We start from the raw sequence: 19,178 nt of genomic DNA, 5'->3' as shown, positions 1-19,178 counted from the left end.
CAAAGGATTGCCAGGTAAGGTTAGATCACATAGCTTAGATGACCAGGCTAAGTCCTAGTCCTACATTTTCTCCTGACTCGGCCTGCGAGGTGACTTGGGCTGCTGCCTCTCTACAGGGTCTCCGGCTGTCAGTTGCCCTCGGTCAGAGTGCCCATCTGTGGCTAAGATGTCAGGCCCATCAGGAGCTCACCACGGAGTTGCCTGCTATGCGGCCATCTTGCAAGTATTTGAATTTGAAAGTTAAAAAAAAGTTTTTTAAGTATATATTTTTGCTATTATTATTATTAATCACATTTTTATATACATGTATATGTCACACATATGAATATTGGTTTTTACAGGTCATGGTTTTCTAGTTTTTATTTTGTATTCATATTTGTAATTTTTGATGTTTATTATTTTATAGCCCCTGACGCAGCCCCTTTGGGCAAAACATGGCCTGTGTCGTGCATTCTATTAGGTTGAAACCCTTCAATAAAGATTTGTTCGTACCTACTACTGATCTGCTTTGAAGGCTAGTATTCTAGGAAGGAAAGTCGGCACCTATGTTCCTATATAGTCCTCTGGGCATCTAAATCTAGGTGCCAGTCTATAGAATTGACCTCTAAGGGGGCCATGTTTAGAACCAGAACTGCCAAATAAACATAAACGATTAATCTACATTTCTTTGTGTGCTGTATTCAGTATGCGTAAACGTACTCAGATAGCTTATCTAATTTAATGAGGACCTCTGTATGGTCCCTTAAACAGGTGAATTTATCCATATAGTTGAATATTGCTGCCATATGGATACGTTTTGTCCCACACATAGAAAAGCCCTGGTTTCTCCTTAGTGTAAATAAATGTTGAGCTAGCCATCCAGCATTCATTTGTTCACTGGCATATATGTGCTTTTCAATACTGACGTGTAACATTTTTTCTTCTCATCTTGGCTTTTTCTTTCTCTCTGTCTAGGAAAACAGTAGTGTGCCCTATCATTGATGTAATTAGTGATGATACCTTTGAATATATGGCAGGCTCTGATATGACTTATGGTGGATTCAACTGGAAATTGAATTTTCGCTGGTATCCTGTCCCACAGAGAGAAATGGACAGAAGGAAAGGAGACAGGACTCTTCCTGTTAGGTAAGAGGAAAATAATTTTCAGTTGAATTTCTATGAATGTTTTATTCAAATATGTAAGCATGTTTCTTCAAATGTCACAAATATAGATCGTTTGCCTTGTCAGATGATTTTCTGTCTATCAGAATTGACGAGCAGGCACACAAGTAGAGGTGACATCATTGCATGTGGCCAGGATGGAAGAGTTCTCCCAGAGCTCAGTGAGATCACTTCATTTTAAGAAACAAGCATACCAGGGAACCTCCAAAAGCTATATGCCCCTCAGTCTGATATCTCCTTCCCATCTCCACCCTCCCCCCCCCCCCCCCCCCCCCCCCCCCCGGTCCCTTTTCCACATTCAGAATAAACAGTACACTGCAATATAAATGCAAATAGAATAGGCCAAAGGTTTGCTTTATTAACTTACTAGTTTAACATTTCCAAATTTAAAAACACAATTTGCGCTATCAAATTACTTAATTCACTAACCTTCCACCCTGCCTTGTCAGCTAGGGCAAGGGTACAGCATGGACCTCCATGCTTTACCTAGTCCGGATCACCTGACCCACCTTCACTTAGCTTACCACTAAAAACTCATTGCCTGATGTGCTGCAACCGTATAGCTAGGACATCTTCTCCCCCCCCCCCCCCCCCCCCCCAACAAGCTGCAACATTAGCCACACCCTGTAGGCGTCTGCTGAGAATGCCTCTCCAGGTTTCCAGTGCTTTTAGGGTGGGTGGGTAAACCTTTTCCTCCAAGAAGCAGGAAAAAGGCCCTGCTCCCCCGGAGGCAGTGCTTTAAAAAACCACCTATAGTCCTACTTCCCCAACCTTCTTTGCCCAATCCCCCAGAGAGAATCCCGGCGGGAATTTTAAATTTAATAAACACTTTCCCATCCTGCATATCTTCGCGCCCCCCCCCCCCCCTGCCTTTTAGCGCTCCTTCCACTTAGAGAGCCCTCCCCTGGCCTTCCGGGGTTTGCTAAGTCCAGTATTAGTGTTGCCCTTTGAGATGGGTCTCTTGCGTGTTGTCTCTGCTTCTTTCTACCTGTTCTTAATTGTTTTTATAGAGAAATTGCTCACTAGTTATTGTCTCTTCCTTAAAGAAAAAAAAAATTATTACTATAACTGCTAGTTTTTTCCTTTTCCCTTGGTGCTCTCTGTTAGATAATAGAAGCAGGTTTATTTTTATTTATTTATTTATTACATTTGTAGCCCGCGCTTTCCCACACATGGCAGGCTCAATGCGGCTTACATTGCAACAATATAAAGGTTAAAGGAATATTATATGTTTATTTTTAAAACATTTTGGTTCATTCTGCTACTGTATATATTTCCATAGTAAGGTTTTATTCTATTTGACTTCCATTATGCCTGGTCTTTGTTTTTCTGTGGAGCAGGTCGATCATTCTGGCCTTTCAGAGCTTTATGTACTGCAGTTTTGTAATAGCATCACAAATTTGGAAATCCCACACTTCCCCTCTCTGACAGATATTTAAATAGCTGTAATGACACTCTATGTGCCCTTCAGAATTTATAGGGCAACTTTAGTATATGAGGTCCACAACATGTCTTGAAACAGAATTAGAAACTCCATTCGTTATGCCCTTGCCATCTTCTGTTCTATCAGGAAATGGCTGTCAAAAAAAAAAAAGTATCAGAAAAAGGTCTAACAAGAAATCAGGTATGTGCAAGAAGAATAACCTGTCTTATTTAGACTTCCAGGAGAATAACTCTAGGGGTGGGCCAAGATCACTTGTCCCTTATAGACACAGTACTTGGAACGTGCTGTGTGGAATCACCAACATTTTCAGAGAGAAAATCTGAAATCTCAGTATACAAGGGATTGACTAGTTTGCTACCGCACATCTCAACTTAATTTTATGAAGTTCTATCCACTCAAGTTTTCTCACCTCAGCCTTTTATTTTAGGAAAACTCAATATACATTTTGATAACTGCTTTACAACACAGGAATGTTTGGCTTTTTTTCCTTAACTTCGGACTGGTCCAGATTTTACCCTTCCCCACCCATGAGGTAGACCACACTGACCTGATCACTCCTTCCTTTTTCCACAATATCCATCAGTCTTCATCCTTCATACTCTTTTAATCTGATCACGTCTTGACTTTTCTTTGGTTCCATTAGAGAATTTTTTTAAATTTATTTTCCGAGGACAAGCAGGCTTCTATCTTCTCACAAGTGGGTGACACCGACCCGCGTTGCCTTGTTCAGCTTTTGCCATAGTAAAAAAAAAAAAAAAAGAGAGCTTTGTGGAGCGCAAGATGCGCTCCATTGCGCATGTGTGAGTGCCTTCCCGCCCGTTGCGCAAACACGGTCTCAGTTCTGTTTTTTCCATGTGAGAAGAAGGTACATTTTTTTTGTTCTCTTCACTCACCCGTTTTTTTTGAGAGCTGTTAGTGCCTTTCGGTCTTTTTTCAACTTCTCTTTTGGCTCCCTTAATTGGGCCTTACAAACCCATCCTTTAGTTTTCCTTACTTTTATTTTGCCTGGGTTTGTTTTCTTTATTTTCCATTGTCATTGGGCCGTTTTTAGGCCCTGACTTCGGTCAGGTATTTCCCTTTCTTTTTCTCCATGTCTTGCCCCTTTTTCAGGCATCATTTAGTCTTAATTTTGGTAGCGAAGTTTTTCCATCCATGTCCTCAAAGATTCCCAGTGGCTTCAAGAGCTCTACCCGGTGCAATCGGACTGTCTTGGGAAAGGACACCCATTCTTGGTGTCTGCAATGTCTTGGTGCCGGCCATAGCCCTACTAACTGTATTTTCTGTCTTCGTATGAAGAAGAGGACCGAGGTTTCCCGAGAGGCTCAACAAGAGAGGATTTTTGGAGCCATGTCCGGGTCTTGATGTGTGCATCAGCATTGAGGTTGGGGGCATCGATGTAGAGCATCGCACCAGTATCGGGAGTGTTGGTAAACATGACTGCTTCTAGACCCTTAGACACAAGAAGCATCATCATTGGTCACTCTCGACCTTAGGTGGGGGGAGTTTAAGGATTTGGCACCCGAGAAGCATTGGCACTGGGAGGATCGCTCTCCCTCCATCCAGGATGTGCCAATGTGCCTGTCTCCAAGCAGCTGAGATTCTGTTCCTGCTTCGACCCCAGCGGTTCTGCAACCTGCACCTCAACCTGCACCCCAGCATTTTCCGGTGTTGGCCCTCGAGCGCATCCGGGCCTTCCAGAGCTGCTGGATGGCCTCATTCAGCACTGTGCATCGGTATCGGGGGTGCTTGCACCTGCCATACATCTAGCTTTGGCCTCGCCTGGCCCTCAGCCTCTGGTGCCTCCTACACCTGTGCCGCTTGCGGCCCCGGTGTCAACTTCCACCCAAGCCGACACCGTTGATGTAGGAAGCTTCGCTGGAGTCAAGATGGGAGCAGACTTCTCGACGCTGCTGTCAAAGGCACGGTTCCTCAGTATCAAGGCATGTTTGGTCTCAGCAGTCCCATAGGGTGATACTGTCCAACACCGAGGAGGAACACTCATGGGATTCAGAGGAGGATCCCAGGTTCTTTTCCTCAGATGTCTTATGGGATCTCTTCTGAACCCTCCCCTCCACCTGAAAGGAGATGGTCTCTGCTGGAGAGCCTTTCATTTCCATCTTTTTTTAAAGAAATGGCTGATGCCATTCCATTTCCTTTGGAAGTGGAGGATGAGCCCAGGGCCAAGATGCTCGTGGTCCTGGACTACACATCTCCTCCTAAGAAGGCTGTGACTGCTCCTTTCCACGAGGTACTCAAGGAAGTCCTCGTCAGGAACTGGGAGTCCCCTCTGTCGGTCCTTGTCGTGCCCAAGAATATTGACACCCAGTATCGGATCCACAGTGAACCTGGTTTTGTTAAGCATGGAGTCTGCTCTCAGAAGAGCTAGGAGTACTAGGGACTATGCCTCAGAGCCCCCAGACAGAGAAGCTAGAACCCTGGATTCTTTTGGGAGGAAGATGTACCAGGCTTCAATGCTCATCTCCCGCATACAATCCTACCAGCTCTTCACGAGTGTCTACTTGCGAAACTTGGTGAAGCAGCTGTCAGACATGGTAGATGCACTCCCTCCAGAACACGCCAAGCTTTTTCACCAGTTGGTCAAACAGCAGAATGCGTGTTGAACGTTCTTGGCTAGGGGCACTGCCAACACTTTTGATGTAGCATCCAGGATCTCTGCTCAAAGTACAGCAATGTGCAGACTCTCATTGCTGCGTGTTTCTGACTGGAACATTCTATTCAGCAGAGGTTGGCGGATGCCCCTTGCCGGGGGGGGGGGGGGGGGGTTAACCTTTTTGGAGAGAAGGTTGAAAAGGTTGGTGACCAAATCAAGAAACACACTGATACAATCTCTTCTCTCTCCTGTCTAGCACCTCCTGCATCTGCCTTCTCAGGAGGACTTTTGGCAAGCCCAGGAGCAGTTCCTACCACTATCCGAGGCGTAGGTACAATCCTGCGCCTCGCCAGCCTACATAGTCTCATTCCCAGCACACTCATTCACATCAACAGCGTGTGCCTAAGACCCCTGCTGCTCCTCAGGCAAAGCAAGGGACGGGCTTTTGACTGGCTCCCACAGAGCATAGCCGCACACAGTAAATGTATCCGTCCTGGACGACTTGACGGTTGGGGGGAGGTAAAAAAAATTTCCACCAAAGGTGGCTTCTTATAACCTCCAAACGAGGGGTTCTACAAATAGTTTATCTCAGGTACGCCTTCGGCATCTCAAACCTCCAAATTTCCCACCAAGAGCTCATTCATTCAGCTCTCAGCACAGGCAGATATTTGCAGAGGATATCTCCATCCTTCTGAAGGCCTATTCATTTGAACCTGCTCCACCAGGGGAAGAAGGGCAGGGATCCTATTCCAGGTACTTCCTTATGCAGAAGACAATGGGGGGATGCATCCCATCTTAGACCTAAGGGCCCTGAATAAATTCCTAGTCCGAGAAAAGTTCAGGATGGTTTCTCTGGGTACCTTTCTCCCAATGATTCAGGAAAACGATTGGCTATGCTCTCTGGACTTAAAGGATCCCGATACTTCCAGCCCACTGGACGTATCTTCAATTTTGGCTGGGAACACATCACTTTCAGTACTGTGTATTGCCTTTTGGCCTTGCTTCAGCTCCCAGTGTCTTCACCAAATGTCTAGCAGTAGTTGCAGCATTGCTACGCAGACTAGGAGTCCATGTGTTCCCATATCTAGATGATTGGCTGGTGAAGGGCACCTCTCTGGATGGAGCTCAGGAGTCCATTCAGATGACTATTCGGGTGCTCGAGTTACTAGGGTTCATTTTATACAACTCCAAGTCCCATGTTTGCTCTTTTCAATAATTGGAGTTCATTGTGGCCCTGCTCGATACTCAGATGGTCCGAGCCTTCCTCCTGGACACAAAAGCAGACAGTGTAGTTGCAGTTGTGTCCAAGGTTCGAGCCTCTCAGCAAGTCAGAGCTCAGCAGATGTTGAGATTGTTGGAGCACATGACTTCTACAGTGTTTGTTACACCCATGACACGTCTTCACATGAGATCAGTTCAGTGGACCCTAGCTTCTCGGTGGGATGAGGCTATGGGAAGTCTGGGAAATGTTATCCGAGTGTCCACAGAGCTTGTATTCTCCCTTCAGTGGTGGACCATTTGATCCAGTTTGAATTTGGGACTTCCATTCCAAATTCTTCGGCCACAAAAAGTGCTGACGGATGCATCTCTCCTAGGATGGGGATCTCATGTAGATGGGCTTCACACTCGAGGAGCTTGGTCCTCTTGGGAAACGAATCTACACGTCAATCTCCTGGAGCCCTGGGCGATCTGGAATGTTCTAAAGGCTTTCAGAACAAAATTATTCTCATCCAAACAGAATACCAGGTTGCAACGTATTATACGAACAAGCATGGGGGCACCGGATCTTGCCCTCTGTTTCAGGAGGCCATCCGGTTTTGGCATTGAACTCACCTGACCACCATGCATGTTTCTTCGAGCCACTTATCTGGCAGGTGCAAAGAACACCCTGGCCGACAGACTCGGCAGATTAATGCAACCTCACGAGTGGTCTCTCAACGTGGGCATAACCCGCAAGATCTTCCAAGAGCGGGGCACCCCCTCAGTGGAACTTTTTTCTTCTTAGATCAACCACAAGGTCCCCCAGTTCTGTTCCAGGCTTCAGACCCACAACAGACTAGCGTCAGATATCTTTCTCAATTGGAGGATAGGTCTTCTGTATGCATATCCTCCAATACCTCTAGTGGGAAAAACTTTGCTGAAACTCATCCAGGACTGCAGAACCATGATTCTGATCGCGCGGTACTGGCTGCAGCTGATATGGTTCCCTCTTCTTCTGGCATTATCCTCCGAAGAACCGTGGAGATTGTAGTGTTTTCCAGCCTTCATCATGCAGGATGAAGGGTCACTTCTGCATCCCAACCTCCAGTCTCTGGCTCTCACAGATTGGATGTTGAGAGCCTAGAATTCGCTTTCTTGGGTCTTTTGGAGGGTGTCTCCCGGGTCTTGCTGGCTTCCAGGAAAGATTTCACTAAGAGGTGCTATTCTTTTAAATGGAGGAGGTTTGCCATCTGGTGTGAGAGCAAGGCCCTAGATCCCCTTACTTGCCCTACAGAGAGCCTGTTAGAATATTTTCTGCACCTGTCATAGTCTTGTCTCAAGACCGACTCTGTAAGGGTTCACCTTAGTGCAGTTAGTGCTTATCATCAACGTGTAGAAGGTAAGCCCATCTCTGGACAGCCTGTAGTTGTTCGTTTCATGAGAGGTTTACTTTTGTCAAAGCCCTCTGTCAACGTCCTTCTCACCCAGCTAATGAAAGCTTCTTTTGAGCCACTGAATTTCTGCCATCTGAAGTACTTGACCTGGAAGGTCACTTTCTTGGTGGCTGTTACTTCAGCTTGTAGGGTCAGTGAGCTTTAGGACTTAGTAGTGAATGCAACTTACACTAAATTTCATCACAACAGAGTGGTCCTCTGCATGCACCCTAAGTTCCTGCCAAAAGTGGTGTCAGAGTTCCATCTAAGCCAGTCAATTGTCTTGCCAACATTCTTTCCCCGACCTCATGCCCAACCTGATAAAAGCAGCTTGCACACTTTGGATTGCAGGAGAGCATTGGCCTATTACATGGAGCGGACATTGCCCCACAGACAGTCCGCCCAGCTTTTTGTTTCTTTTGATCCCAACAGGGTGGGGGGGGGGGGGGGGGGGGGGAGGTCACCATCGAGAAACGCATAATTTCAATTTGGCTAGCAGATTGCATTTTCTTCACATGCCCAGGCTGGGCTGGCTTTGGATGGTCATGTCACAGATCATAATGTCAGAACCATGGCTGCGTCAGTAACCCACTTAAGGTTCAGCCTCCATTGAAGCAATTTTCAAGACTGCAACGCGGTCTTCAGTCCACACATTCACATCTTACTACTTGCCTTGAGCAGGATACCCGATGCGACAGTCGGTTCGGGCAGTCAGTGTTGCAGAATCTGTTTGGGGTCTAGAATCCAACTCCACCCTCCTAGGCCCATTTTTTTTTTCTGTGCCAGGCTACATTCTCATTCAGATTGTATATAGTTTCAGGTTAATCTGTGTAATACCCTCGCCATTGCGAGGCCTAGTTTACCAATGTTTGTTGTTTTTTTTGGTGAGCCTGGATAGTAGGGATTCCCAACGTGTGAGAAGATAGAAGCCTGCTTGTCTTAGAAGAAAGCAAAGATACTTACCTGTAGCACGTATTCTCTGAGGACAACAGGCTTCATAGTCTCACGTTCCCTCCCACCTCTCTTTGGAGTTGTCTCTTTGGTTATGTTTATTTTTTACTTTAGTATTAAACTGAGGAGATCACTGATTAACTCTTTGTGTTATCCATGATCCTTTGTAATACCAATTGTATCTTTGTTATCCTGTAATGGCAATGAAATAACAGGTTTATGTAAGCCACATCGAGCCTGCAAATAGGTGGGAAAATGTGGGATACAATTGCAATAAATAAAAATAAATATTTGTTACCAGTGACATGAGGGGAAAAAACTAGATGTTAGTTGTTAACTATGTATAGTTTTTTCCTTTTAAATAGAAATTTGATTTGCAGTGCTTTCATATATGACAGCACACAACCTTGCCCTATTAATAGTGCATTTAGTAAATGCATATATTGATGGCTATGTGTTCTTTTTTGAACTGATTACATTGTAGATGGATTTTGCAGGTTAGAGGTGAGAGCGCATTTAATGGAACAGTTATTACTGTAAAAATATTTTTATTGAAATAATATGGATTGGACAAGATCCCTGTATATTTTGGTGTTCTAAAGCGTCTACAGATTTATAAATTACTTGTTCCTGATGTCATAGCTGTTATAAGCATAGTTTTCTCATAATTTGCTAGTTAACTATGAACTATTGTTCTCCAGCATCGGTGACATCACCAGCAGAGCACATATGGGAAATCTTTTTCAGCTTAGTAACTACTAGAAGTTTTTGAGTTGCTTATAGCACAAATGCCACTTTCAGCCTATCACTGTCACAGAGGACCACCGCTGTCTTTCTGTGGAGCCACTTGGACATATGCCTCAAGACACCCTTTTAGCCCTCAAATTTGTGTTTTGTAAGCTTCCTCTTTGCCTGTTGTTGTACATTTCATATGTTAGTACCTTAGCTATTTGGTTATTTTCAAATTTTCTTTTCTTTTTTTTTTCTTTTGCAAGAGGACTTTTCCAAAGGAAAAACAGCATACAATGTATACAGTATGAACCTAAATACAATACTAAAGCAGTCTTATGTAAAGCAAAATGTGTTCTCCATTGTTCAAGGAAAGTACTCCTCTTAATTTTTAAAAGTATTTTACAGATAAAAAAAAAATTTGAGGAAAAAGGGGAAGGGAGATGGAAAAAAAAGGGGGGGGGGGTGGACCCTTCAAACAAAGGAACAGGTCAGGCAAGCAGAGATGAAGAATCAGGAACAGGCCAAACAGCGGAGATGAAGAAAGAAAACAAAGACTAAGTACAGGTCTAAATCACCCAGAAAATATAAGTTACAAACACAACCCTATGTTTTTTATTTCCATGTTTTAAAGTTATTACGCCTAATACCAGTAAGTTTTTTTTTTTCCAAGTTTTCCTTGTTTTGTATTTGTGTGTGTTTCTCCTGTTCGGGGTGTTTATATTCAAAACTGAGTCATTTTGATCTTACAGCAGCTATTTTTCTGGATGAGCGAGCCCAAAAATAAAACCCCAGGAACTTTAAAAAGTGCAGCTAGTACAACCCGATCAAATCTGTTGCAATGTGGATACCTATTACTGGTGGCTTCAGTGCCTGGGGTATCCTTTTCATTATAAATTTGTTTATGAAATTCTTGCTATATGGCCTTTCTGTGGCTTAACCAAAGCGGTCTACAAATTACATTCAGGTACAGTAGGCATTGCACTTACAGATGTCCAAGAGAGGTGTCCATGGTCAAGAAAAGTGGCATGGATGCATTTTGGGCACTGAAGTTTGGTCCATGAACTTTGGCATTGGAAGCACCAGTCTCCATCAGACGCTGAGGATTCATCAACTTGAGAGACCATTGGGACCAGTCATCATCAGAGTCCTTCCTGAAGAAGGATTTGTCCTTGACTTTGGCACCAAGGGCTTACAATGCCAAATACAAAACAGAAGCCAGGGTGCATTGAAGTTGCAAGTCATAACAAACATGATGCCAAGAGCACCAAGGTCACACCAGTGAGTTCCCCATGGTGGATCACTCATCTTCCTGAGTACCGGAGGGGATGCAAAAGCCTCCAAGATCTCAAGTCTTGACTTCTGATACCTCCAGGTGACTCAAGAAGATATATCCAGTGGGGCGCTTATCAGTTAGAACCTAAATTCAAAAGCCATAACTATAGTTTTGAGCAGACGGGTGGGTGAAACTCCATTGACTATTCTATGAAGTTCTTTGAGGAAAAAAAGGATGCAGTGTTCAAATGGACTTATATATTTAGGAGCTTCCATTAAATGTTTAGTTCTGCTATCCATAGATTTTCAGCTGCAGTATCTGGATAGTGCCAGTGGAAATCCCTCTAACCAAAATGGCGCTATCCAGATAGTGCCAGGGTAGAGTTATGGTGGAGCAAGGGCAGAAACCAAATGAATAGCAGTGATATAAATATATAGAATGGGAAGGATGACAGAATCTTGACTGCAGTAGATAGGATGAGACTACCTATTCAGGATTTTATTTTAATACATACAGTACTTTTAGAGTAAATATCATGATTTTCTTCCGCTTTTTTTTTATCCGAAGAAGCCCAATTCACAGTAATCATACTTATCTGAATAGTACCAATTGAAACACGAGTTACAGAGCGCTTTCAACATTCCAATGAACATGTAGCTTGCCTCAGTTTTTAGTCTTACATACTGCACATCTGACACATTTTCTTATTGCCACTTTTCTGACATCTTTTTTTCCTTCAGAAAAACCAAGCTGGTTTTGCCCATGCTTTTCTTTTCAGCTTCCTTTTTATTTAAGATTTTATTTCATTCCCTTAAAGTCAAAATGGACTTTCTTTGCTTTTTATTTGTTTATCTATTTATTTATTTTGACATCCCAGCCTCGGATCCATTTTTTCCATGGCCTTTAGAAGGTTTCTTGGTTAGCCCTCTTTTTGATCTTCAGCCATCTTATTTGAGGGTTTCATTTTTTTTTTTGAGGGCTTGATTCCTTTGGGGGGGGGGGGGGGCTTAATTCTTTGTTTTAACGATGAGTCCAATAACTTCTGACCAGCAGTAGAGGTCCATTGCAGTTAATCATAAAATCTGCTCTAAATGGACCATGTCACCATCTTCATCTGCACAGAGATGTCGCTGAGGACCACCAGGATCTGCAAAGGGAGGCTATTGTTTTTCACCTTGAAGAAAAAGAAGTTCAATTACTCTGAACTAGTGTCAGTCATCAAAACATAAGGATCTTGGAGCTACATCTGCTACAATATGGAGTTCAGTCCACACAGTCACAAACCATTGCTATTTAGATAATCACCTCTAACCTAACAGTAGGTTTGGGCAGTCTATTTTTCAAAATTTTTTGAGAATTACAGGCCAGTTCCAGCTGCTGTAGGCCACGTTTGGTTTCTAGTTGTTTTCTAGTCTGTTCCTTTGTACTAAAAACAAAAAGTTAAAAGTTAAACCTGTCACAGTTTTTGCTATATTCTTATTAGCACTGTACCAAATAGCATATTTTACTATTCGGCCGAATACAAATAATGAAAAATATTATTCAGCCGAATACAAATAATGGGCATTGAGCGTTAACTTAACAAATATTAAAAGAAGCAATGTGAAATCAGAAATTAAGTGTTTATTTCAGTAGGATTAACACAGTAGAGCCCCGGATTATTCATACTCTAATTTAAATCACTATTTGACCGAATATGAATAATGTATTTGGGACCAAACCGAATTGAGTATGAATATTCAGTACAGCCCTAATTCTTATTGTCTTTTTCATTTTTTGTTGGAGACCAACTTTACCTTAGCGATTCCATATGTTGATTGTGAACTGCTTGACCTTGAAGCAAACAAAATTGTTCATGTGTTGCAACTATTCTGTGAATCAGAAGTTCAGTGCAAACTCCTTCCATCTTCTGGAGTTGACCTCATTGATTTAATTTTAAAACAGAGGTACACTACTTGTTCATGGGTATGTAAGAGCCACCAGGTATTCTCAATAAAGTTCCAAGATTTTCCTTGAAAACTCTAAATATGTTCCAGTCTGTAACATCAGGATATCACCCATTTGTGTGACTGGTGAACTACTGTCTTCAGGGAGCACCAGAACAGGTATGCAACCTTGTATTTTTCTTTAACATAACCTGTGTTTTTTTTTTTGTTTTGTTTTGTTTTTGTCGTTGGGTTCCCACAGAACACCAACCATGGCTGGAGGACTGTTCTCTATAGATCGAGATTACTTTCAAGAGATTGGAACTTATGATGCTGGAATGGATATATGGGGAGGAGAAAACTTAGAAATTTCTTTTAGGGTAAGTAGAATTTACCTATAGAAAAATAATTCCTTTTTTTGCCTAAGATCAAACTGTTTGTTTCATGGACTGCAATTATATGGCTGACTTTCATATCTAGAAGGCACATGAAAATACTGTGCTCTGTGTAGTAGAAGAATTCACCATCTTTAAAACTTGTTCATTGTGAAGATCAAACAGTAAAAATTATTTTAAAGTTACTGTTTAATTAGTTCTCTTTGGTGCTATGGAGGCAGTATTCACATATCATGATGGGGGAGAGAGTATGAACATCACATAACAGATGTAATGGGAGCCTACCTTGATCCAGGGGAAGCCATATCTCTGTCTCTTGGCCAAGGTCTGTTGATCTGATAACTGGAGTAAATGGGGGTTGGAGTGGAGAGTTATAATAGAGGGGAATCAGCCACTAGTTGAGTGAAATCTTGTTCCATTGTAGCTGACTATATATTTGTTCAAACTGAACTTACAGCTCAGAGAGGAGAGTTGCTGGGCTCAAAATATAAGCCCTTTTTGGGTGATGGGTTGGGGATGGATGTAAAGAATGGGATTGAAATTATGACAGTTTTCTGTTTGCTTTATCCAACCCAGTGAATGTTGGAGAGAATTTATATAAAAGGAGTTGAGAATGTCTGTCCGGGGGGCAAAATAACTCTTCAAAAATTTAATGGAATGAGATGAAACTTAGCACGTAGGGCAACAAAATTGGTAAAAAGAAACATCGAGTTTGAAATTGAGCCAAACTGGACTGGAAGTTCCAGAGAAATAGCCCCTCTAAAAATGACCCAAAGCATTTCTGTGGGAGAAGGAATTCCAGATTTTGCAGCCTAGAAACTTAACAGTAAAACAACAGGAAAATTCTTTCTTTTAAAATGCCTTTCCCTATTCTGTATTCTCCCAATATCCCAAACTTTCCCCATCCCTAAAATCTAACTTACCACAATTGTTCTGCCATAATAGAAACTGGTCCTACCTCCAAATACTAGCCCCATAACTGCCCCCATCCCAAACACTATTCTGCATAACTACCTTGTCACCCTGTTAATTGTCCCACCCCCAAATCTACAACCCTGCAATTGCCCCACCAACCCACAAACTACTTCCTCCCTCCCCCTCAAAAAACTAATCCTCCACCCAGAAAACACCTCTCAAAACTGCTCTGCAGTCTTTCCAACTGCAACTGAAGAAACAACGTCCGAAAAACTCAAGACGAGGAGCACGGTGAGGAATACCGGAGGAAACTGAAAGAAGCCAAGAGAGAGGTACGTCTGGCGCAAGCGGAAGAAAAAATGGCTAGAAAGGTAAGGAGGGGTGACAAAAATTTCTTCAGGTATGTTAGTGAAAGGAGAATGACTAAAAGATACTGCAAACCGCTATGTAGATAATGATGAAGAAAAGGCAAATTTACTAAATAGATACTTTTGTTCTGTTTTTACTGAAGAAAATCCGGGAGAAGGACCACGATGGGCTGGCAAAATGTTCATTTGAGAATGGAGTGGATATAGCACCGTTCACGGAAGAGAGTGTGTATCAACAACTAGAAAAACTAAAGGTGGACAAAGCCATGGGACCGGATGGGATCCACCCCAGGATATTGAGAGAGCTCAGAGAGGTTCTGACGGGTCCTCTTAAAGATTTGTTTAATAAATCCTTAGAAATAGGAGAGGTTCTGAGGGATTGGAGAACGGCGGAGGTGGTCCCTCTTCACAAAAGTGGTGATAGGGAAGAAGCTGGAAACTACAGGCCGGTAAGCCTCATTTCGATTATTGGAAAAGTAATGGAAGCGATGCTGAAGGAAAGGATAGTGAATTTCCTGGAAGAAAATGAGTTGCAAGATCCGAGACAACATGGTTTTACCAAAGGGAAATCGTGCCAAACGAATCTCATTGAATTCTTTGATTGGGTGACCGGAGAATTGAACCGTGGACGTGCTATAGACGTAATCTACTTAGATTTCAGCAAGGCTTTTGACACGGTTCCCCACAGGAGGCTCTTAAATAAACTGGATGGGCTGAAGATAGGACCCAAAGTGGTGAACTGGATTAGGAACTGGTTGACGGACAGGCGCCAGAGGGTGGTGGTGAATGGAGTTCGCTTGGAGGAGGGAAAGGTGAGTAGTGGAGTGCCTCAGGGGATCGGTGCTGGGACCGATTCTGTTCAATATATTTGTGAGTGACATTGCCGAAGGGTTAGAAGGTAAAGTTTGCCTATTTGCGGATGACACTTAAATTTGTAACACAGTGGACACCCCGGAGGGAGTGGAAAACATGAAAAAGGATCTGAAAAAGATAGAAGAATAGTCAATGGTTTGGCAATTAAAATTCAATGCGAAGAAATACAAAGTGATGCACTTAGGAAGTAGAAATCCAAGAGAGGCGTATGTGTTAGGCGGTGAGAGTCTGCTAGGTACGGATGGGGAGAGGGCTCTTGGGGTGATAGTATCTGAGGATCTGAAGGCAATGAAACAGTGTGACAAGGCGGTGGCCGTAGCTAGAAGGTTACTAGGCTGTATAGAGAGAGGTGTGACCAGCAGAAGAAAAGAGGTGTTGATGCCCCTGTACAAGTCATTGGTGAGGCCCCACCTGGAGTATTGTGTTCAGTTTTGGAGGCCGTATCTTGCTAAGTATGTAAAAAGAATTGAAGCGGTGCAAAGAAAAGCTACGAGGATGGTATGGGATTTGCGTTACAAGACGTATGAGGAGAGACTTGCAGACCTGAACATGTATACCCTGGAGGAAAGGAGGAACAGGGGTGATATGATACAGACGTTCAAATATTTGAAAGGTATTAATCCGCAAACAAATCTTTTCCGGAGATGGGAAGGCGGTAGAACGAGAGGGCATGAAATGAGATTGAAGGGGGGCAGACTCAAGAAGAATGTCAGGGAGTATTTTTTCACGGAGAGGGTGGTGGATGCTTGGAATGCCCTCCCGCGGGAGGTGGATATGAAACCGGTAACGGAATACAAACATGCGTGAGATAAACATAAAGGAATCCTGTGCAGAAGGAAGGGATCCTCAGGAGCTTAGCCTAGAATGGGTGGCAGAGCTGGTGGTTGGGAGGCGGGACTAATGTTGGGCAGACTTATATGGTCTGTGCTGGGGCTGGTGGTTGGGCGGCGGGGATAGTGCTGGACAGACTTATACGGTCTGTGCCAGAGCCGGTGGTGGGAGGCAGGGATAGTGCTGGGCAGACTTATACGGTCTGTGCCAGAGCTGGTGGTGGGAGGCGGGGTTGGTGGTTGGGAGGCGGGGATAGGGCTGGACAGACTTTATACGGTCTGTGCCCTGAAGAGGACAGTACAAATAAAAAAGTAGCACATATGAATTTATCTTCTTGGGCAGACTGGATGGACCGTGCAGGTCTTTTTCTGCCGTCATCTACTATGTTACTATGAATATTAGGGGTTCTGGAGGATGAAGAGGGGCTAAATGTTGTGAGCTGTTCTCAGGGCTTAATTTGTAGACAAAAAGGAAGTGGAATTGGGAGCGGGGCCAGAAATGAACTTACCCCTATTGCACCTTCTTTTTGTGCTGGTGGTAGAAGCCTTGGCTGTGTAAATTTGCGCACATAATTATTCAGTGACTATGCTGGGAGGGGAGCCGAGTACAAAATAGCGCTCCTTGTGGATATCATCATGTTAAGTGTGAGTAGTCTGTGCCACTCCATTCCAGCTATAGTAGAGGAGATTCAGTTTTACAGCTATTTGGTTTTTCAGACAAACCTCACAAAGACTTAGTTACGGAATATAACTTTGGGAAAAAAAGAATAACTGGGCTGTTGCTGTCTTTTCCTTTTAGAGAGGCAAGGAGCTCATTGAAGTATCTAGAGGTTATGGGTGGCTGGTAATTTGGGAAAAATGTATGACAAATTACCTCAATTTCCAGCAAGGCTATAAGACCAAATTATGAAACCGCATACACCCCAAAGTCTGATTATTTAGCTTGCTAATCCTGCATCCTAGTCTTCCCCTCTAGCTGCTTCTTATGTTTGCTAGCAATTTTAAGTAAATGACCTGGATTAAGCTTCCAAAAACGTAGTCCCCTCTTTTCTGGCCTCAAGCAGATCTTCATTGAAATGGGGTCTATGGTCTGACCATACTCGACCTTGTATCTTCAAAGCTGTTGTGCTAATTCATCCTTGCTCAAAGCCCACCTCTTCAATGTTGCTTTCGGCACCTAACCTTTATACCTTTCAGGAAATCTAGACTGCCCCTATTTGACTGACTGTACATTTGTCCTTTAGATTGTAAGCTCCTTTGAGCAGGGACTGTCCTTCTATGTTAAATTGTACAGCGCTGCGTAACCCTAGTAGCGCTTTAGAAATGTCAAGTAGTAGTAATTCATAAGGCTCTGCCCAACAGTAGGTAGTCAGTCTTATCAGCATGAGTTATGAATGACTGAGTAAAAAGTGTACTCCCTTAAGGTAGGATATAATACTTGCCAGATAGCCTCAACTCCCAGGCCCCTAATTATATGCTTGAAAGCCTGCCTATCAGATCTTCTGTATTCCCCCTGACCTGAGATGTCCAAATGTGTAACTAGAGTTATGTTAAAATTAGCCCCTCAAACTCGAGAACCACTCTTTCTAGCTCCTCCCACTTTTTTCCCAGCTCTCCCTTGAGACCAGCACTGCTCCCATGTTCCTCCTTTTTCCTTTAACCCCTGTCCAGAGTCCAGCACCTCCTTCTTCCCCCAAACCCCACTCTCCCCACCTTCCCGAGTCCAGCACCTTCCTCCCCAAGGAGGTTAGATTGAGAACAGAAAATGGCATGACATCAAAAAGCTAAAGCCAGTTTAGGTTAGTTTCCCTTTCCCTCTCCCCTCACCCAAAACATAGCAAGCAAACCTATGAGCTGCTCTATCCACATTGGTCTTTATTGTTGGTAGCATTTTTATTTGATCTCACTTATATTTTCAAACATGCCAGCTTGTGCAGCATACATATGTACAAAGGGGAAGTATTGGTTTCATCAGAGTACTAATTAGTTCTAAATTGTAAATCATTGTGTTATTTGGACTCACTGTATTTGTGCACAGATGTTTTGACCTAGTAAAGGGCCACCAAAACAGACATCATGTTATAAGAATCAGGTGCTTAACAATCAGACTTACTGTTTATAAGTACAATTTAAAAACATCAATTAGGTTGACACCTGGGAGCATTTTATGACACTGCCTATCCAGCAGGATGGTGATGGCACAAGGAAAGCAAGTTTGGTCCAGTGAAGAGTAACTCAAAATAACCTGTTCCTTAGCTGGGCTCTAATATATTGAAAATGCGACATTACCATGTCTCTGTGGTTATGTTCCACTAATAAGTTAAATGACTAACTGGCTTTCTTGAAAGGATTATATAACCTTTGGGTGCATGACTAGGAACAAAAACATAAACTTATTTATTCAATATCACAATTCCTCATATATAGCCACAAAACAACTTTTTAAGGTGGATAGTTTTTACAATGAGCTCCTTTTATTATCGACCAGATAGAAGAGAGAAAGAGTTTTCAGTTTTAGCACAGTATAAGTTATCACAAAAACAAAATATAAAGAAAACCAATGAACTGCATTATGGGCTTATAGCCCATTTAGTTATGTTTAAACAGAAGGAAACTGCATGCAACAAAATATTTATTTTTATTTTTACTTTTACTTATAAAACCACTTGCCTATGAAACTTGTTCAAAAACAGAATAATCCATTTGTGTATCTAAAATGTAAACTTCTACAAAACAGATGACTATGTGATTCCATGAGCCCAATGAAAGAAGATTTTAATTTTACTTCCATTTAATTTCAATATATTCCATCTTTATAACACCAGGCTTCCCATGGCAGATTACAAAACAGTTGATGAACCCATCAGAAAATAGGATATCCTCACTGAAATTTGGCCATCTATATATTGTATAGAGCAGTGTAGAAAAATGAGCACAGAATACAGCTTTTATTATTTATTTATTTGTTACATTTGTATCCCATATTTTCCCACCTATTTACAGGCTCAATGTGGCTTACATAGTACCGTAGAGGCGTTCGCCAGTCCGGTAAAGAAATAAATGCAGG

At 42.8% G+C, this 19,178-nt stretch overlaps 1 protein-coding gene across 2 annotated transcripts in view; it reads left to right on the top strand.

Moving 5' to 3' along the window:
- The window catches only part of GALNT1 (polypeptide N-acetylgalactosaminyltransferase 1), a 214,007-nt gene that overhangs the window by 145,541 nt on the left and 49,288 nt on the right, over positions 1-19,178 (top strand). For both annotated transcript variants that reach the window (XM_030204622.1, XM_030204632.1), the window contains exons 5-6: positions 955-1,125; positions 12,993-13,110. In XM_030204622.1, the coding sequence (XP_030060482.1) occupies positions 955-1,125; positions 12,993-13,110 (289 nt within the window). The remainder of the gene's footprint in view (positions 1-954; positions 1,126-12,992; positions 13,111-19,178) is intronic.

This window comes from Microcaecilia unicolor, chromosome 1, assembly GCF_901765095.1.
Source record: "Microcaecilia unicolor chromosome 1, aMicUni1.1, whole genome shotgun sequence".
Classification (NCBI taxonomy): domain Eukaryota; kingdom Metazoa; phylum Chordata; class Amphibia; order Gymnophiona; family Siphonopidae; genus Microcaecilia; species Microcaecilia unicolor.
Note: the sequence above shows the minus strand (reverse complement) of the source record. Positions and strands in the feature narration are given on the sequence as shown.